Raw genomic sequence first — 16,964 nt, 5'->3', positions numbered from 1 at the left:
TGGTTCGTCTACCCCTCCGATTTCCCCCGCTTCATTCTTCCCCTCCCGCTACCTTCTTCTTTTTTTTTCTTAACATATATTGCATTTTTTGTTTCAGAGGTACAGATCTGAGATTCAACAGTCTTGCACAATTCACAGCGCTTACCAGAGCAGATACACTCCCCAGTGTCTATCACCCAGTCACCCCATCCCTCCCACCCCACCCCCCACTCCAGCAACCCTCAGTTTGTTTCCTGAGATTAAGAATTCCTCATATCAGTGAGATCATATGATACATGTCTTTCTCTGTTTGACTTATTTCACTCAACATAATACCCTCCAGTTCCATCCACGTCGTTTCTTTTTTTATTTTATTTTTTTCACAGTGAAAGATTTTATTTTTTCTTATACATTCATCCAGACACATCCTTTTTTTCTTTTTTTTTTTTGGGAAACATAGAAGCATGCACATTGATGGCATTCTTATCAAGAAAACCTAAGTAATAACTAAGCTGTAAATCAACAATAATAAAACAAAGGCTTAAGCGCATTATGTGAAAAGCTTTACAGGTAGATTCAGGGCTCTTAATTTCAGAAAATAATAATTCAAGTCATATCAACACATGTTGAAAAGAAGCTTCTAATTTTCCAAATATTTGATACAAAATTTTTAAACTAAACGGTATAGAACTTTTGTGAGAATATAAGTATAGTCATAAGAAACATGATGTTCCAAGTGATCCTATGCAGCTCCCTGTGACTTCTTAAAATCAGCTGTAATCAACATAATTCAAATGGTATTTCTTCTTAAAATGTAAATTTAGAGCATATCCATGATATTCATAATAAGTTACACAACTTACACTCATGTTGATCTAATTAGAAAAGGTTCTACCTTTAGGACTGTTAAAAAAAAAGGGGGGGGTGGTGCCTGGCTGTCTTAGTGAGTAGAGGGTATGACTCTTGATCTCAGGTTGTAGGTTCAAGCCCCATGCTGGGTGTAGAGATGACCTAAAACAATAAGAAAGCTTTAAAAAAAAGTATTAATAAAGACATGGGATTGGTTTAAATTTCACTTTGCAGGTCAGAGGAAATTACCATTTGGCATGAGAACACCTTTCAAACGTTTTACGCACACCCCCAGTCATAGTAGGCCAAGGGTACCCTGTGAGGATGTGTGTACATAAACGTGTGTGTACGGAGACACGCTACCAAACACACACCAGCTCACGCTACCCAGCGCCGCAGAGGGCCACACGGCCCACTCCCTGGGTCTGGAGAAATCTTCATTTTATTCCTCATGATTCAGTTGGTGTGTTTCATCACAAAATGAAACTATTTTACAGCAAAAATGTTATCTTAAAGGACCAGTAGGCAATCAAGTTTAAGTTAAAACATAAAAAAGAGCAGGTCAAAAAAGGTCCTGTTCCACCGGCTATGTTTAGTATTCCATGACTGAAAACTGAATTGTGTGATTTGGTTCCTGAAACAGCTCTTGTTTTAGGTGATGTAGATTAACTGTGCAGCCCCATTAAAACTAATGGGAACTAAGCAAATTCATTCAGGCCCAACAGATTAAGTCTGTATTTTGCCTGCTTCAGGAAGGTGAATTTCTTTTTTTTTTTACTATTATTATTAACGTATAATGTATTATTTGTTTCAGAGGTACAGGTCTGTGATTCATCAGCCTTACACAATTCTTACACATCATAACACATACGCTCCCCAAAGTCCCTCACCCAGCCACCCCTCCCACCCCCCTCCACTCCAGCAACCCTCAGTTTGTTTCCTGAGATTAAGAGTCTCTTATGCTTTGTTTCCCCCTCCGGTTTCTTGTTTCATTTTCCCCTACCTTCCCCTATGATCCTCTGTCTTGTTTCTCAAATTCCTCATATCAGTGAGGTCATATGATACATGTCTTTCTCTGTTTGACTTATTTCACTTATCATAATACCCTCCAGTTCCATCCACATCATTGCAAATGGTAGGTATTCATCCTTTCTGACGGCTGCATAATATTCCATTGTATGTAGATACCACATCTTCTTTATCCATTCATCTGTCGATGGACATCTTGGCTCTTTCCACAGTTTGGCTATTGTGGACATTGCTGCTATAAACATCAGGGTGCACGGACCCCTTCGGATCCCTACTTTTGTATCTTTGGGGTAAATACCCAGTAGTGCAATTGCTGGATCATATGGTAGCTCTATTTTCAACTTTTTGAGGAACCTCCATACTGTTTTCCAGAGTGACCGCACCAGCTTGCATTCCCACCAACAGTGTAGGGGGGTTCCCCTTTCTCCGCATCCCCGCCAACATCTGTCGTTTCCTGACTTGTTAATTTTAGCCATTCTGACTGGTGTGAGGTGGTATCTCATTGAGGTTTTGATTTGGATTTCCCTGATGCCGAGTGATATTGAACACTTTTTCATGTGTCTGTTGGCCATTTGGATGTCTTCTTTGGAAAAATGTCTGTTCATGTCTTCTGGTCATTTTTTAACTGGATTATTTGTTTTATGATGTTGAGTTTGTTAAGTTCTTTATAGGTTTTGGATACTTCCCCTTTATCTGATATGTCCTTTGTAAATATCTTCTCCCATTCCATAGGTTTCCTTTTAGTTTTGTTGACTGTTTCCTTTGCTGTGAAGAAGCTTTTTATCTTGATGAAGTCCCAAAAGTTCATTTTTGCCCTTGCTTCCCCTGCCTTTGGCGATGTTTCTAGGAAGAAGTTGCTGCGGCTGAGGTCGAAGAGGTTACTGCCTCTGTTCTCTTCTAGGATTTGGATGGACTCCTGTCTCACATTGAGGTCTTTCAACCATTTGGAGTCTATTTTTGTGTGTGGTGTAAGGAAATGGTCCAGTTTCATTCTTCTGCATGTGGCTGTCCAATTTTCCCAACACCATTTGTCTTTTTTCCATTGGACATTCCTTCCTGCTTTGTCGAAGGTTAGTTGACCGTAGAGTTGAGGGTCCATTTCTGGGCTCTCTAGTCTGTTCCATTGATCCATGTGTCTGTTTTTGGCCAGTCCCATACTGTCTTGATGATGACAGCTCTGTAGTAGAGCTGGAAGTCCGGAATTGTGATGCCGCCAGCTTTGTTTTTCTTGATCAAGATTGCTTTTAGGAATGTTCTAGCTCTGTGAAAGATGGTGATATATTGATAGGAATTGCATCGGATGTGTAGATTGCTTTGGGTTGGTGCTCCTAAAGGAAAGTGGGTGATGGAAATCCCAGTGGGGGTTACAGAGTTTATTTTCAATAAACACCATTCTACAGTTTAAATAAAATGTGATACACCCAGACCACGGAATGCTCCACAGTTGCTAAAAAGAATGAAGTAGTTTATACTCTAATAAGCAGGTTGTTTTAAAATCTGAGGTAGGGTCCTGTGGCTCCACCAAAATGAAGGAACTCCATTCCAAGTCCTCCTTTGCACAACTAAAGAATCCTGGATACAACACAACAAAAAAAGCATAACAAGTCTCTGAAAGTTCTAAAGAAGAAGGTGGACCTTGGGATATCATGACCACAGAACGGTAAGGCCCCTGGGTTTCCTTATTGCCTCCCTTACATCCTGAATAGAGCAGGAAAGAATCCTCTGATGGAGTTCAGGACACTCTGCCCCCAAATATGGCCCCTTGGCATAATGGAATATTTCAGGATGAAGGAATTAAGAAATGGCAAGTGAAGGAAGGACTTTCTGACCTTCCCCCTGAAGCAGGTCATAAAACCTCAATTCTCTGCTATTCCTGAATAAACCCATTTTTGCTGGTAAAATAACCGGCAGTTTTCTCTTATACCCTTTTTTTGTCCTATCACATCTCTCCATGACTTCCCACTCTTCATCAAACCTCTTGTAAAAATGTTCAGACTTAACTGCTTCTTCAGATCTTTATTCCCTCATGAAGGTTCCGATGTCATATAAAACTCATAGTAAACAAATCTGTAAGCTTCTCTCTTGTTAATGTCTTTTGTTACTGGGGCCCCAACTGAGAACATAAAAGGGTAGAGAAAAAAGATTCCCCCGTATCTCCAACCCAGAACCACCAACAGTCGACCGAAAAAAAAAATGTTGCAAAAAAGTATCTTGCCCTTAGTCAAAGCACCAGGAAAAGGGAGACCAAAAAACAGAAAATTGGGAGGGCAATACCTACTCAAATAACACTAGAAAACACCCTCACCTCTATCCCTCCCCACTCCAAGGTTCCAATGGGGCCAACAGGGGGGTTTGTCTTTCACCCTACCTACCACCCCATCATACTCAGATTCCACAGCTATCTACAGTCATTCCAAATACAATGATAGAGGTAAGTTGAAAAGCTAAAGCAGGAAAAAAAGATATAGTATACAAAAATTAACACTTTTTTAAAAAACCCAAACAAGAGAATGCAAAAACGGATAGAGCTGAAAGAAGAAATATATAGATGTACAATCGCAGTTGGGACTTCAACTCTCAGTAATCAATAGAACAGACAGCAATTCAGGGAGGTCATAAAAGAACTGAACACCAAATTAACCAACTGGATTGAACTGACATACACAGAACACTCCACCCAAAAACAGCAAAACACACATTTTTTTCCAAGGGGTCATAGAACATTGGCACATTTATCAAAGTAGACCTTGCCTTGGACCATTAAAAAAAAAAATCTCAGTAAATTTAGAAGAATTTAAATCACACAGAGCATGTTCTCTTACAATAACGGGTTAACACTAGAAATCAGTAACAGTAAGACAACAGGGACATCCCTGAGCCCTTTCCAGCATCATGAACCCAGGTGTAGACAAGCACCACTAGATGAGCAAGATCACAGCTGCATGCAGGCAAACGCAGGATCCCCACACAAACCATGCTAATAGGTGAGCTGGGAACACTGATAAATGCCCATTTAAACAGAGCAAAACCCCAAGGAGAAGGGTCAAATAGGAAAATATAGTAAGCCACACATTAAGTATTGAAAAGTGTGTTCCTTATTGGTAACCTGAGAATAAAGCAGGTTAGGTACTGAATAGGTGTGTTGTTTTTTTTTTTTTAAGATAGATTGCAGACAAATAGGAAATGCCATCTAACAGACAAATCACAAAAGGTGCTGAAACTATCCTAAAATATGGGAAAGCGAAGTCTGAGTTGTACAATTTTAGGACAAATGTGACTGAGCATTGGGCAAACTGCTGTTAGGTGAACTGGCTTTGGGGCAACTGGCCGGCTTCCAACAGGAGAGGAACTAGGGAGGGACTCCTGTCTTAAACGATACTTCCCCAGGCTTGTCAGCTCACGAACGTCTAGGATTGTCTTTTCAGATGATAACAGACCCTTTTGTCCCATGTGAAAAATGCAAAGGCTCAAATGCACGTAACATAAACAGGTCCATCCACACCACCTCTGAGGACAGGTGCTGGTAAAAAGAAGCATCGAGTTTTGTATTTAGGAAAAGAATCAGGGTGGATGGAGGGAGTAGCTTGAAGTCCCCATCATCATGTTGCCTACAGTTAGCCTTGATGAAGGGGAAGGAGAGGCCTCAGGGCTGGAGGAGGATGCGGGAATAATAGGGAATAATCATGGAAGACACTGGGAGGGAAAAGTGCCTGTCTGTTCCCAGGCCAGGATGCAAGCAAGCATCCTCACCTCTGTGATGCAGATCAGAAGCCTCAGACTAGATTCGAGCTCCCGCACTCTCCACTGGTGGACGCTTGGGTTCTTTCCATATCTTGGCTAAAGTGAGTAATGTTGCATGGGAGTGAAGATATCTCTTTGATACCCTGTTTTCATTTCCTTTGGAGATATACCCAGAAGTGGGATAGCAGGATGATATGGTAATTCTATTCTTTTTTTTCATGCTTAAAAGATAGCCATGACGGGGGTGGGGCGCCTGGGTGGCTCAGTTGGTTAAGCAACTGCCTTCGGCTCAGGTCATGATCCTGGAGTCCCTGGATCGAGTTCTGCTGAGTTCTGCAACGGGCTCCCTGCTCGGCGGGGAGTCTGCTTCTCCCTCTGACCCTCCCCCTCTCATGTGCGCTCTCTCATTCTCTCTCTCTCAAATAAAAGATAGCCATGACATTTAATGTGAAGGTGGGACACTAAGCCACATGGACCAACAGACTTCAATTTATTCCGACCCTGAATTATGTAAATGTCCAATAATATATGAATTCATTGGAATGAAAATTTCTCTAAAAATACGGACGGCTTCACAAATTTGCGTGTCATCCTTGCGCGGGGGGGGGCCACGCTAACCTTCTCCGTGTTGTTCCAATTTTAATATCTGTGCTGCCGAAGTGAGCACATGGTCGTACTATTTTTAATTTTTTGAGAAACCTGCATTCTATTTTCCAAAGTCGTTGAAATAATTTACATTTCCGCCAACAGCACACAAGAATTACGGTCAACCATACTGTATTACATACTCGAAAGTTGCAAAAGCAGTAGCTCTTAAATATTCTCACCAGGAAAAGAGATGGTAATTATGTGCTATGATGGAGGCGCTGGGGGTGACCATTCGGCAACATATAAATGTATCCAATCAACAATCTGTACTCCTTAAATTTACACAGTGTTATAAGTCAACTGTATCTCAATCAAGCTGGAAAAAATAATCAACATAAAAGTCAAAGTAAAAGTGTGGAGATATATATAATTTTCCACACACACACAAGTGTAAGCACAGGCCTATTTCCTGGCCATTTTGATGTGGGAAATAAAGGCAGAAGAACAATTATTAAATTTCCTCACTACCTACAGCCCGTTGACAAGTCCTTGAAACAGGCAGAGCGACCCTCCTCTAGGGACTCACCTGCCTGGATGTTAATACTTTGCTAAGGGCAACAGGCAATCTTAGCCCAACCCCCCAGGATCCTGTGAGTCTACTTTAACGTATAAAAGTTCTTTTGGAAACTTCCTTTATCTCTACCCCCCAAGATACATGTTGGTCATCATCCCCCAGGCGTACGGGCCACCGATAGACATCTGAAGGGACTCATGACTCGGGTTTTTTTAGACGGTAATAAAGGACCTTCTCCCAACAATAGCTGGCCCCCTCAAGGTCCTGGAAACCTTGCTTCCAAAATTCCTTAGAGACTTAAGCTCTCCCAACCCCCTCCCAACTTGAAAGTATATACCGGGCCACTCCTCATGACCCCGGGTCAGCTATTTCTGCCCGCGGGTCCTGTCCCCGCGCTTTAATAAAACCACCTTTTTGTACCAAAGACGGCTCGAGATCTCTTTCTTGGCCGCAGGCTTCGAACCCTAATGTCTTTCCTACATTGATACTCCCTGCAGTACCTCATTCTAATAGTTTTTTTCATATTTCTGCAAGGCTTTTGTTCAAAGCACAATATTATTGAAGGTATTTCTAGGTATGGTAGGAGATTTAAAAAAAAAAAAAATCAGCCTTTCAGGTAACGTCGCACAGTGACAGAAGCCTCACCTTGACCAGAATTCTCTCAGGTTCCTTTGAGCCTGTTCTTGAGGAGGCCCTGAAATTGGCCTTCACCCTGCCTTCTGCCGGCCTTGCCGCCTTCCCCGAGATTCCTGCGAAGCCCTGCCCCCGCCCGAGGACCTCCGATCGGGTTTCTCACCCCCACCCTGGAAGGCTCAGCCCCCTGGGCCTTTGGCAAGAATGCTGTCGGGTGGGTTTCAGGAGCGTCCTCAGCCGCCGGCGCCCTGCCTGTTTTCGGGCGTGAATCCCCAGCTGTCTCTGCAGTGTTTCAGGTTGAGCGGGATCGCGCTCCCCTCCTGCAAGAAGACCTCCGTTAACAACAGTCCTGTGAAGTCTTCCCACTGTGACAAGTGTCAGGGTGATTTTTTTTTTCCTTAACAACAACTGTCGCTGAAGCTCCTCCTCGTATAAAACGCCCCAGTTCGGCGAGAATCCCAGAGTGAGATGACTGTGTTCAGAAACAGAACTTTAAATTCTGCGCCGGGCGGAGAGCCCCATCACTGCCTTTTGGGGCGCCTAGAAATAAAATGTCATTGCACGGGACCTTGAATAAATGTAAATGCAGGTTTACCCAGGTAACCAGTGTCCACACACCCGTTTCGTAACTCTGCTTTGTCATCTCTTCTCCTTTTTTTTTTTAATGCACTCAAATCACAAAAGGGGGGGGGATGGAAGCGGCCTGACTTGTGCTGTCGTAATACTTTTCCTGCCCACATTCCAGACACTTCTTTCCAGACCCCGAGCGCAGCGCCAGCCTCGCTGGGGGATCTCAGCGGGCCTGGCCTGGCCTCCGTCTGTCTCTGCATCTCTCTGGCTCTCCCGCCCAGCACTCTAAGCGAACCCTGATGCGTGGCCCGCAGGCCTCTGCAGCCCCAACAGCTGCCCGGGCCTAACTCGGGGGGTCGGGGTGCCCCCAGCTCGGCCTGCTGCTCGCTGCCGCCCTCTACTGCTCATGGCTGTCAGCGGCAGTTCTCGCGCCCTCACCCCCAGATGCAGATGAAGAAAAGGACGCACCGAGGAGCATGCCCAGGCCTGGAAACGGAGGAGAGAGCCACGCGCGAGGCCTTGGAACAGCCGGGACAGGGAACGGCCGGGAGGCTGGCGGAAGCTGCTGTTTGTCCGGATGAAGGGGCATGTCGCCGCCTGTAGGGGTGGGCGAGGACAGGAGGGGTAGTGAGTCTGGCATCCAGTGATTATTATGACCTTCTGCGAGAAAAAAACGCGCTGTGGTTGCAAAAGCAGCCAGTCCTGAAATCCGAATCCTACACGTCTCCCACGCAGCTCCCTTCCCCGAGAGCGCGCCTGTTTCCAGAAGGGACGGGATGTGACTCCTCCAGGCAGCCCTCCCAGCGGCCCCCCCACCCCCACCCCCGCCCCAGCTCCCTTCCCTGAGCCTGCGGGAGCCTGCGCCTCCTTTGCTGGGAACTGGGACCAAAGGCTCCGTGCGCCCTGCTGCGCACCCGCGGAGCTGTGAGCTCGTGACTTCGGCACACCCTCTCCACACCGTCTCCAGGCTGTGATCCACCCCCGCGGGACCTTGCCTGCGCTCCTCTGTGCTCGCAGATCCGCAGTCCTGTTCAAATCAGATCCCCGGCTCTGCACGCACTGAACCCCTGAGCCGGGCACTGCGGAGCCCCCACGCCGGCGGGGCCCTCCGCTCCCTGCACCCTCGCCTCCCTTCCGCTCCTCTTCGCGCCTCAGGGACAGCCAGCCAGAAGAAAGGCGCCTGCAAGCCTGCAACTGTTCAGAAGCGACACTGGAAACCGTCCCATCTAATGCTCTCCCTTTGACCGAGACTCGGCAGGGCTGGAGAGGGTGGCGTGCTCAGCGTTTAAAAGTCTGCAGCACCAGTTCTCCACGGATTTGGTCTCAAGGACCCTTTCCACTCCCCGAAATGAGAACCCCCGGGGGCCTTCGTGGGAGCACCACATCCATCAATATTTACGGTGTCATAAATTAACGGGGAGAAAAATGTTAATTATTACTTTGTTTTAAAATAATAATAAACACGTGAACCTCCATAACACAGTTTTCATAAAGCTGTTTCCCAAAACAAACGAACGTCTTGTAAGAGGAGTGACATTGTTTTACACTTGGCACATCTCCTGAGGTCTGATTGAGTGGAAAACTGAATTCTCACATCTGATTCTGCATTCTGTCTGTTGCAATACCATACATCACGGAGCCTACTGAAATTCCACTGCGCCCTTGTGAGACTGAAAAAGAGATGTCTCCATACTATTGTGAGAGTAGTGGGAGCCTCGCGGATCCCCTGAAAGGCTGCCAGGGCTCAGAAGGTTCCCCAGCTGCGCTTGAAGAACTGCACGTAGCCATCTGGAGTGTCTCCCAAATCTCCATCTGCTGCTTTGACAGCCTCTGACGCTATTATGCATTATCATGTTACCTCTTACCTATTAAAATAAATAAATAAATAAAAAGTTTGGCTAGAGCTTTATAGAGAAATCTGAATATGTTAGGGAGGACCGGTCTGAAAAGGGAAGTTGCATGAGTCACCACAAAAGGACAGCCGGTCTTCTCTTCACAGAACCCGAAGGAGAACTGCGGAAGAGAACTGTGGTGAACACACACCCTTGGTGCGCGCATGTTCCCGCCGCTTGGCCCTGCACGCGGGGCTGCTCTGGGGGCCCTGGGCTATCCTTCCTATGCAAACTCCACGTCCTGATGCACTCCATGGGTGAAAAACACTCCTGCTGTCTTTCTTTTTTTTTTTTAATTTTTTTTTTAAATGAGATAGAGAGAGCATGAGAGGGGGGAGGGTCAGAGGGAGAAGCAGACTCCCTGCTGAGCAGGGAGCCCGATGCGGGACTCGATCCCGGGACTCCAGGATCATGACCGGAGCCGAAGGCAGTCGCTTAACCAACTGAGCCAGCCAGGCGCCCTCCTGCTGTCTTTCTTTTTAATCCAACGGTGCTTAGTGGTTCAGGTGGTGCAGTTGGGGTTGCGCAGGGCCTGGAGGATACGCTGTCTTCAGCCATTAGTAGGGAGCCCACAGAGGTCGCTGCAGGGAGGAGAGCCTCCGTCCTGGGACCCACAGAATGAAGAGGGCAAGCTGCAAATCCGGGTGCTGCCTGTGTCCCTCTACCTCCCCCTGCCTCTCAGCCCCGTCAGCTCTGCCTTGCTCCGTTCTCCTGCCTGAGCTCTCTGCTCCAGGACTCGAGGAAGGTGCTCCTTCCTTCCAGCTTTAACCAGATAGGAGGAATACAGACACAAATTTGCTGAGCACCCACAAACCCCTGGATCTGGTAGCTCAGCAAAAGACTTAAAAAGGGGGGGGCAGGGGGTGAAGAGAGACTTTCCAGTGTTAAGAAATTGGTTAATCTTGTGCAGTGTTGGTGGAACTGTAAATTAGTACACCCACTAGGGAAAACAGTGGGGAAGTTCCTCAAAAACTTAAAAAGTAGAACTACCATATGAGCTAGCAATTCCACTTCTGGGTATATATCCAAAGGAAATGAAATTAGTGCTGAAGATGCCAGGACCCCCAAATTCATTGCAGCATTATGCACAGTAGCCGGGGTGTGGAAACAACCTAAGTGTCCCAACAACGGATGAGTGGATAAAGAAAATGCGGTATCTCCCCCTCTCCTCTCTCCTTCTCTCTCTGTCTCTTTCTCATATATATATACATATATGACCTTTTGTGAGAAAAACGCCCTGTGGTTGCAAAAGCAGCCAGTCCTGAAATCCGAGTCCTACACGTCTCCCACGCAGCTCCCTTCCCTGAGAGCGCACCTGTTTCCAGAAGGGACGGGATGTGACTCCTCCAGGCAGCCCTCCCAGGGGTATGTATGTATATATGTTTTTAATATAGAATATATATATTGTATTGTATACAATATAATTGTATATACTGTATATATATTTTTTAATATATAATATATATAGTATTGTATACAATATAATTGTATATATTGTATATATTTTTAATATATAATATATATTGTATTGTATGCAATATAATTGTATATATGTATTTTTAATATATAATATGTATATTAAAAAAGGGAAATCCTGCCGTTTGCAACAACAAAGACCTTGAGGGCTTTATGCTAAGTGAAATAGGTCAGACAGAAAAAGATTAGTACTGTCGAACCTCACTTGTGTGTGCAATTAAAAAAAAAAACAAAAAACCATGCAGAAGGAGATCCGATTTGTGGCTACCAGAGGCAGGGGGTGCGGGAGAACTGGATGAAGGTGGGCCAAGGCACAACCTTCCAGGCTCCCCATTACACAATAAATAAGTACCACCGATGGGACGTACATCATGACGACTAGAGTTAACACAGCTCGATGGTACGCTTGGTGTTGCTAGGAGAGTAAATCGTAAAAGTTCTCATCCCAAGGGGGGAAAAAAATTCTGTTTTCTGTTTTGTATGTATATGCGATGATGCATGTTCAGTGACCTTATCTTGGCAGTCATTTCGTGATACCGAAGTCCTCATGCTGTACACCCTAAACGTCTGCGGGGCGGTATGTCAAGGGCGCCTCAGTAACACTGGAAAAGAACGGAACCGGTTAATGGCGCTCACCACAGTAATAGGACAAGAGCATGAAAGCAATCACTCGGTCGTCTCCAGGAAAGCTAGCGATACACTTAATAAAATTCAGTGTCTTTATTGATGTGTTTTATTGATCGATGGCTGATTTGTAAATACTCCTTACGGCAACAGTCATAGGACCAAGTACATGCCGTGATGATGAGCATCTCTCTCGCCCCGGTTACAGATGGCATTGTTAGGTCGGAGTCCTAACTCGCAGAAGGTGCTCAGTTGTAACGCTAGTTGCAGAAGCAGGGAGTTAAGACGAGGTCATACCTGAAGAGGGTGGACCCTTAGTCCTTAGACAGAGGGAGAGGACAACGTGAGGACCCGGACACAGGGACAGCCATGGGAGAATGCAGGCAGAGCACCTGCAGGCCAAGGGGCGCCAAGCGTTGCCGGCAGACACCAGCATTTAGAAGCAGCAAGGAAGGGCTCTGTTCTGGGTGTCCGAGCGTGTCGCCCTGTCAACACCGTGATTTCAGATTTGCCGGCCCTTGGAACAAACAGACAATAAATTTCTACCTGTCCATTCATGTGGTTAGTGGTGCTTTGTTAGGACGGTCCTAGCAAACTGATACGACTCCCGAAAGTCGACCGCACGCAGAATGGAAAAATTCGTAGTGTCCTCCTCACACGTGGGAGCAGGACCAGTCCACCCATGGGTATTTTTAACCCTGGTCCGGAGGTGGCGACCTGCACAGTCAGGTCAGAGAAAAATGAGCAGTATGAGGACCAAACAGGAACATCGCATTGTCATTCTTTCCAGCCCATGTGATGGTTTCCTGAGGAAATCTAATTTCCTTGCCCGAGAGGTAACTCAGAAATTGTTGAGAGCGCTAGGCAAGTTAAAACTTGCCTCTGAACCCAAAACTGCAGAAATCAGTACATTCCATGTATGAAAACAAATTAGAGGTAAAAAGGAAGAAAACATATTTATAACAGCAAACAAAAAGAACAAACACCAAACAGGTGAATGGTGTTTAAGATGTGAGCCAGGGGCACGTGGGTGACTCAGTGGGTGAAGCCTGCACTCTTGGTTTCGGCTCAGGTCACGACCTCGTGGGTGGTGCGATCGAGCCCCATCGGTCTGCGTTCAGTGGGGAGCCGGCTTGAGATTCTCTCTCTCCCTCTGCTTGTGCATGCTCTCTTTCTGTCTCTCGAAAATAAATGAAATGTATTAAAATAAAAATTGACTGAAATAAATAAAAAGCTTTAAAAAGAAAGAAATGCGCAAGCACTTTGTATCTTCATGTGTATGTTCGTTTCAGTTTTATTTATGATGGTGGAAAAAAACTGGACCCACCCTATAATTCTAATAAAAGGTGAATGGTTAAAACTCACGGCACATCTAGGTAACAAAATGTTTGTAGCTATTAAAACTCAGACTAAGTGTCCAGGGACATGCTCCTTTTGTACCAGTAAGGAGAGTGTTTATATTAACTAATATAAACTCAACTACTTGAAAAGCTATGCAAGACTTTAGAGGACTGTTCGGCAATATTGTGATAAAAGTGACCTCTGGGGAAGACATTTTTAATAACGAATTTTTTTCTGTTCTTTTACACTTTTCTATACTTTCCAACTTGTCTAAAATGAGCATATGTCATTTTTTCAATATAAAGTTAAGGGGAAAAAAGAGAAAGCAATGTGCAGGGACTATATGAAGAGACATCATGGGGCGTAGAGGGGCATCAGAGAAAACTTGAGCCCCACCCTCGGCTAGCAGGACTCAGTACCCTGAACCCACCACTCTCCCCTAGTCAATCTACAGGCCTCCAAGGCTCCACAGGCCCGTGCGTGCCTGAGAAAATGCTCACGTCCCCAGAAGGTCGAGGGATCAGCGGAGATCAACGGGGCCCACCAGAACGGGATAGGGCAGCGCGGTCCACACCCATGTGCTTGTGCTCGGGTCGGAACTCACACGGCCCGGGGAGTGCTCCCAGCTCCCTGGGACTTCCTGCCATCATGGGTGCAACGGGAAACACTCTAGAGAGGTTTCCTGATGTGTCCCAGCTGCTTGAACATACGACGCTTTCATACCCCCTCCTCTGTGTTGCGGACCCACTGGCGTTCCTCCCAAATTCCTGTGCTGAAGTCCTAACCCCCAGGACCTCTGAATGTGACCATATTTGGAGATAGGGTCTTTGTTTTTTTTTGGGGGGGGGGAGTGTATATTTTGAGGGAAGAGGGAATACCGTAATTTATTTTTCTTATGTTCGGTTATCCACTAGACCATGTGGTGATCCACGATCCATTGTTTTCATATAACATCCAGTGCTCCATGCAGTACGTGCCCTCCTTAATACCCATCACCGGGCTAACCAATCCCCCCTCCCCCCTCCCCTCTAAAACCCTGTTTGTTTCTCAGAGTCCATAGTCTCTCATGGTTCCTCTATCCCTCCAATTCCCGCCCCCATTTTTCCCTTCCTTCTCCTAATGTCCTCCATGCTATTCCTTATGTTCCACAAATAAGTGAAACCATATGATAATTGACTTTCTCTGCTTGACTTATTTCACTTAGCATAATCTCCTCCAGTCCCATCCATGTTGATGTAAAAGTTGGTTACTCATCCTTTCTGATGGCTGAGTAATATTCCATTGTATATATGGACCACATCTTCTTTATCCATTCATCTGTTGAAGGGCATCCAGGCTCTTTCCCCAGTTTGGCTATTGCGGACATTGCTGCTATGAACATTGGGGTGCCTGTGGCCCTTCTTTTCACTACATCTGTGTCTTTGGGGTAAATACCCAGGAGTGCAATTGCTGGGTCACAGGGTAGCTCTATTTTTAAATTTTTGAGGAACCTCCACACTGTTTTCCAAAGTGCCTGCAACCACCTTGCATTCCCACCAACAGTGGAAGAGGGCTCGCCTTGGAGATAGGGTCTTTGGAGAGGTAATACAGTTAAATTAGGTCACCTGAATTGGCCCTGATCCAATATGATTGATGTCCTTACATGAAGAGATTAGGACACTGACTCGCACAGAGGGATGGCCGTGGGAGCCCAAAATGGTGATCAACATGCCGAGGAGAGAGGCCTCAGCGGGAGCTAGCCCTGCCCACACCATGATCTCAGACTTCAGCCTCCACAACTGTGGAAACACAAATTTCTATGGTTCTGTTACGGCCGCCCCAGCAAATTCATGCACACCACCACCTGCTTGCCTTCCTGCACCATCCCCGTGTTCACAGAGGGGGTGCAGGGCGCTAGGAGCCGACAGTACCAGTATTTTAGGACGAATGTATGTCTTGAGGCAGAACCTGGCCCACTCACTAAGTGCTGGTGATGCTCCTCAGCCCTCGGGACGACTGGACACACTCACCCCACTGCCCGGCTCGGGCTCCAGGGGGCCCTGTGGGCGCGTGGGAAGCACACGCAGGACAAGGCCGGGCTTGATGATTCGGCTGGTGAGTGGACACACCAGCCACGATGATGTTCGGATATGTGACCAGAGCCCCGCCCGGTCCCCATGGCCCTCATCCCACACCCCAAATATCCGACAAGAGAGCTCAGGGCAGGTCGCCTCACAGCAGAGCGCTTGGCCTACGTGTGGCTGAGCGGCTCCGTGTGTGGTGCTCCGCTCCCCGCAGAAGGCCACACGCCGCACAACCGGGCACGGCGGCCTGGCCGTGGGGATGATCACAAGGCTTCCGGTCGGACTCACATGAGCTGTGTGCAAGCCGGCTGTGGACTGAGGCCTCAGCTGGAGCTCTAGCCCCGTGGGAGGGTGTTGGGAGCTGGGGCTCTGGGACACGACTCCTGTTAGATGAGGTCATGGGGTGGAGCCTCAGGCTGGAGTCAGGGTCCTCACAGGAACAGGAAGACAGACCTCCCCCGTGTCTTCACCAGCACCAAGAGGCCGTGGGAGCACACTGCCCAGGAGACATCAGAACGAAACAGCCCTGACGGCCCCGATCGCAGACATACAGCCCCCAGAACGGCGACCTGTAACCTCTGCCGTAGAACCTGCCCGGCCGTGGTCCTTACAGCAGCCCAAGGTCACCGGTTCGAACACGGCCTGTGTCTCCGGCAGCCTGGTGGAAGCACAGCCCTGCAATCCCCCCCACGGCCCCCCAGCAGCGCTCGAGCTTTACCTCCATCACAGACACTCGCGGCGGCTACCTCACACGGTTACCCCTGGACACCCACTCTTCTGGAATGACCCAGAGGAAGCGAGGCGTGGAAGAGGCGCCGACTCGGCAGGTGAGACGGGCTTGCCTCCCCGGTTTCTCCGCTTTCCTTCATTCCCAACTATTGGAGCACGTCTGAATGCTCGTCGCACCCGACGGCCCCAGGAGGCAGCCCCGAGGTCTGCAAATACAACCACAGGGTCAGCATCCGTTGACTTACACGTGTTGGTTTAAAAGGACTCAGGTTTGGGGCGCCTGGTTGGCTCTCTTGCAAGAGCATGCAACTCTTGATCACAGGATCGTGAGTCTGAGCCCCCTGCCTGGGGCAGAGATTACTAAAAAATAAAGAAAGAAGTAAACTTTCAAAAAAATAAAAAATGAGGGGTGCCTGGGTGGCTCAGTCAGTGAAGCGTCTGCCTTCGGCTCGGGTCATGATCCTGGGGTCCTGGGGTCAAGCCCCACATCGGGCTCCCTGCTCAATGGGGAGTCTGCTTCTCCCTGTGCTTTTGTCCCTACCCCCTGCTCATTCTCTCTCTCTCAAATAAATAAAATCTTTCAAAAAAAATAAATGAATAAAAAATAAAATAAAAAAGATGAAGAAACCTAAAACTAAAAAGGGGGCTTGGTGCCAGTCAAGACAGATTTAAACAAGACAAAAGGACTCAGTTTCTTCTTTCTCAGTAATTTCAGGATCGTCCAGGAAGACTGTGTGTGAGGACGCTGAAAACAGCTAACATCACCTTATTTAATCCTTCACTTCCACTCACCAATTCCCCGGTAACTCGCTTCTCACCAATTCCCCGGTAACTCGGTTCTCACCAATTCCCCGCTAACTCGGTTCTCACCAATTC

At 47.0% G+C, this 16,964-nt stretch overlaps 1 protein-coding gene and 1 non-coding gene across 2 annotated transcripts in view; one reads left to right on the top strand and one right to left on the bottom strand.

The window, feature by feature from the left end:
- The window catches only part of OBSCN (obscurin, cytoskeletal calmodulin and titin-interacting RhoGEF), a 113,388-nt gene that overhangs the window by 622 nt on the left and 95,802 nt on the right, over positions 1-16,964 (top strand). The window contains exon 2 of the mRNA XM_044917033.1: positions 16,017-16,186. Coding sequence (XP_044772968.1) covers positions 16,017-16,186 — 170 coding nt within the window. The remainder of the gene's footprint in view (positions 1-16,016; positions 16,187-16,964) is intronic.
- On the bottom strand, positions 6,155-6,265 carry LOC123325372. Its single transcript, XR_006540388.1, has one exon. It is a non-coding gene; the product is annotated as a U6 spliceosomal RNA (small nuclear RNA).

The sequence above is a fragment of the Neomonachus schauinslandi genome, chromosome 7 (genome assembly GCF_002201575.2).
Source record: "Neomonachus schauinslandi chromosome 7, ASM220157v2, whole genome shotgun sequence".
Taxonomy (NCBI): domain Eukaryota; kingdom Metazoa; phylum Chordata; class Mammalia; order Carnivora; family Phocidae; genus Neomonachus; species Neomonachus schauinslandi.
This window is presented reverse-complemented; position numbering and strand designations above follow the sequence as displayed.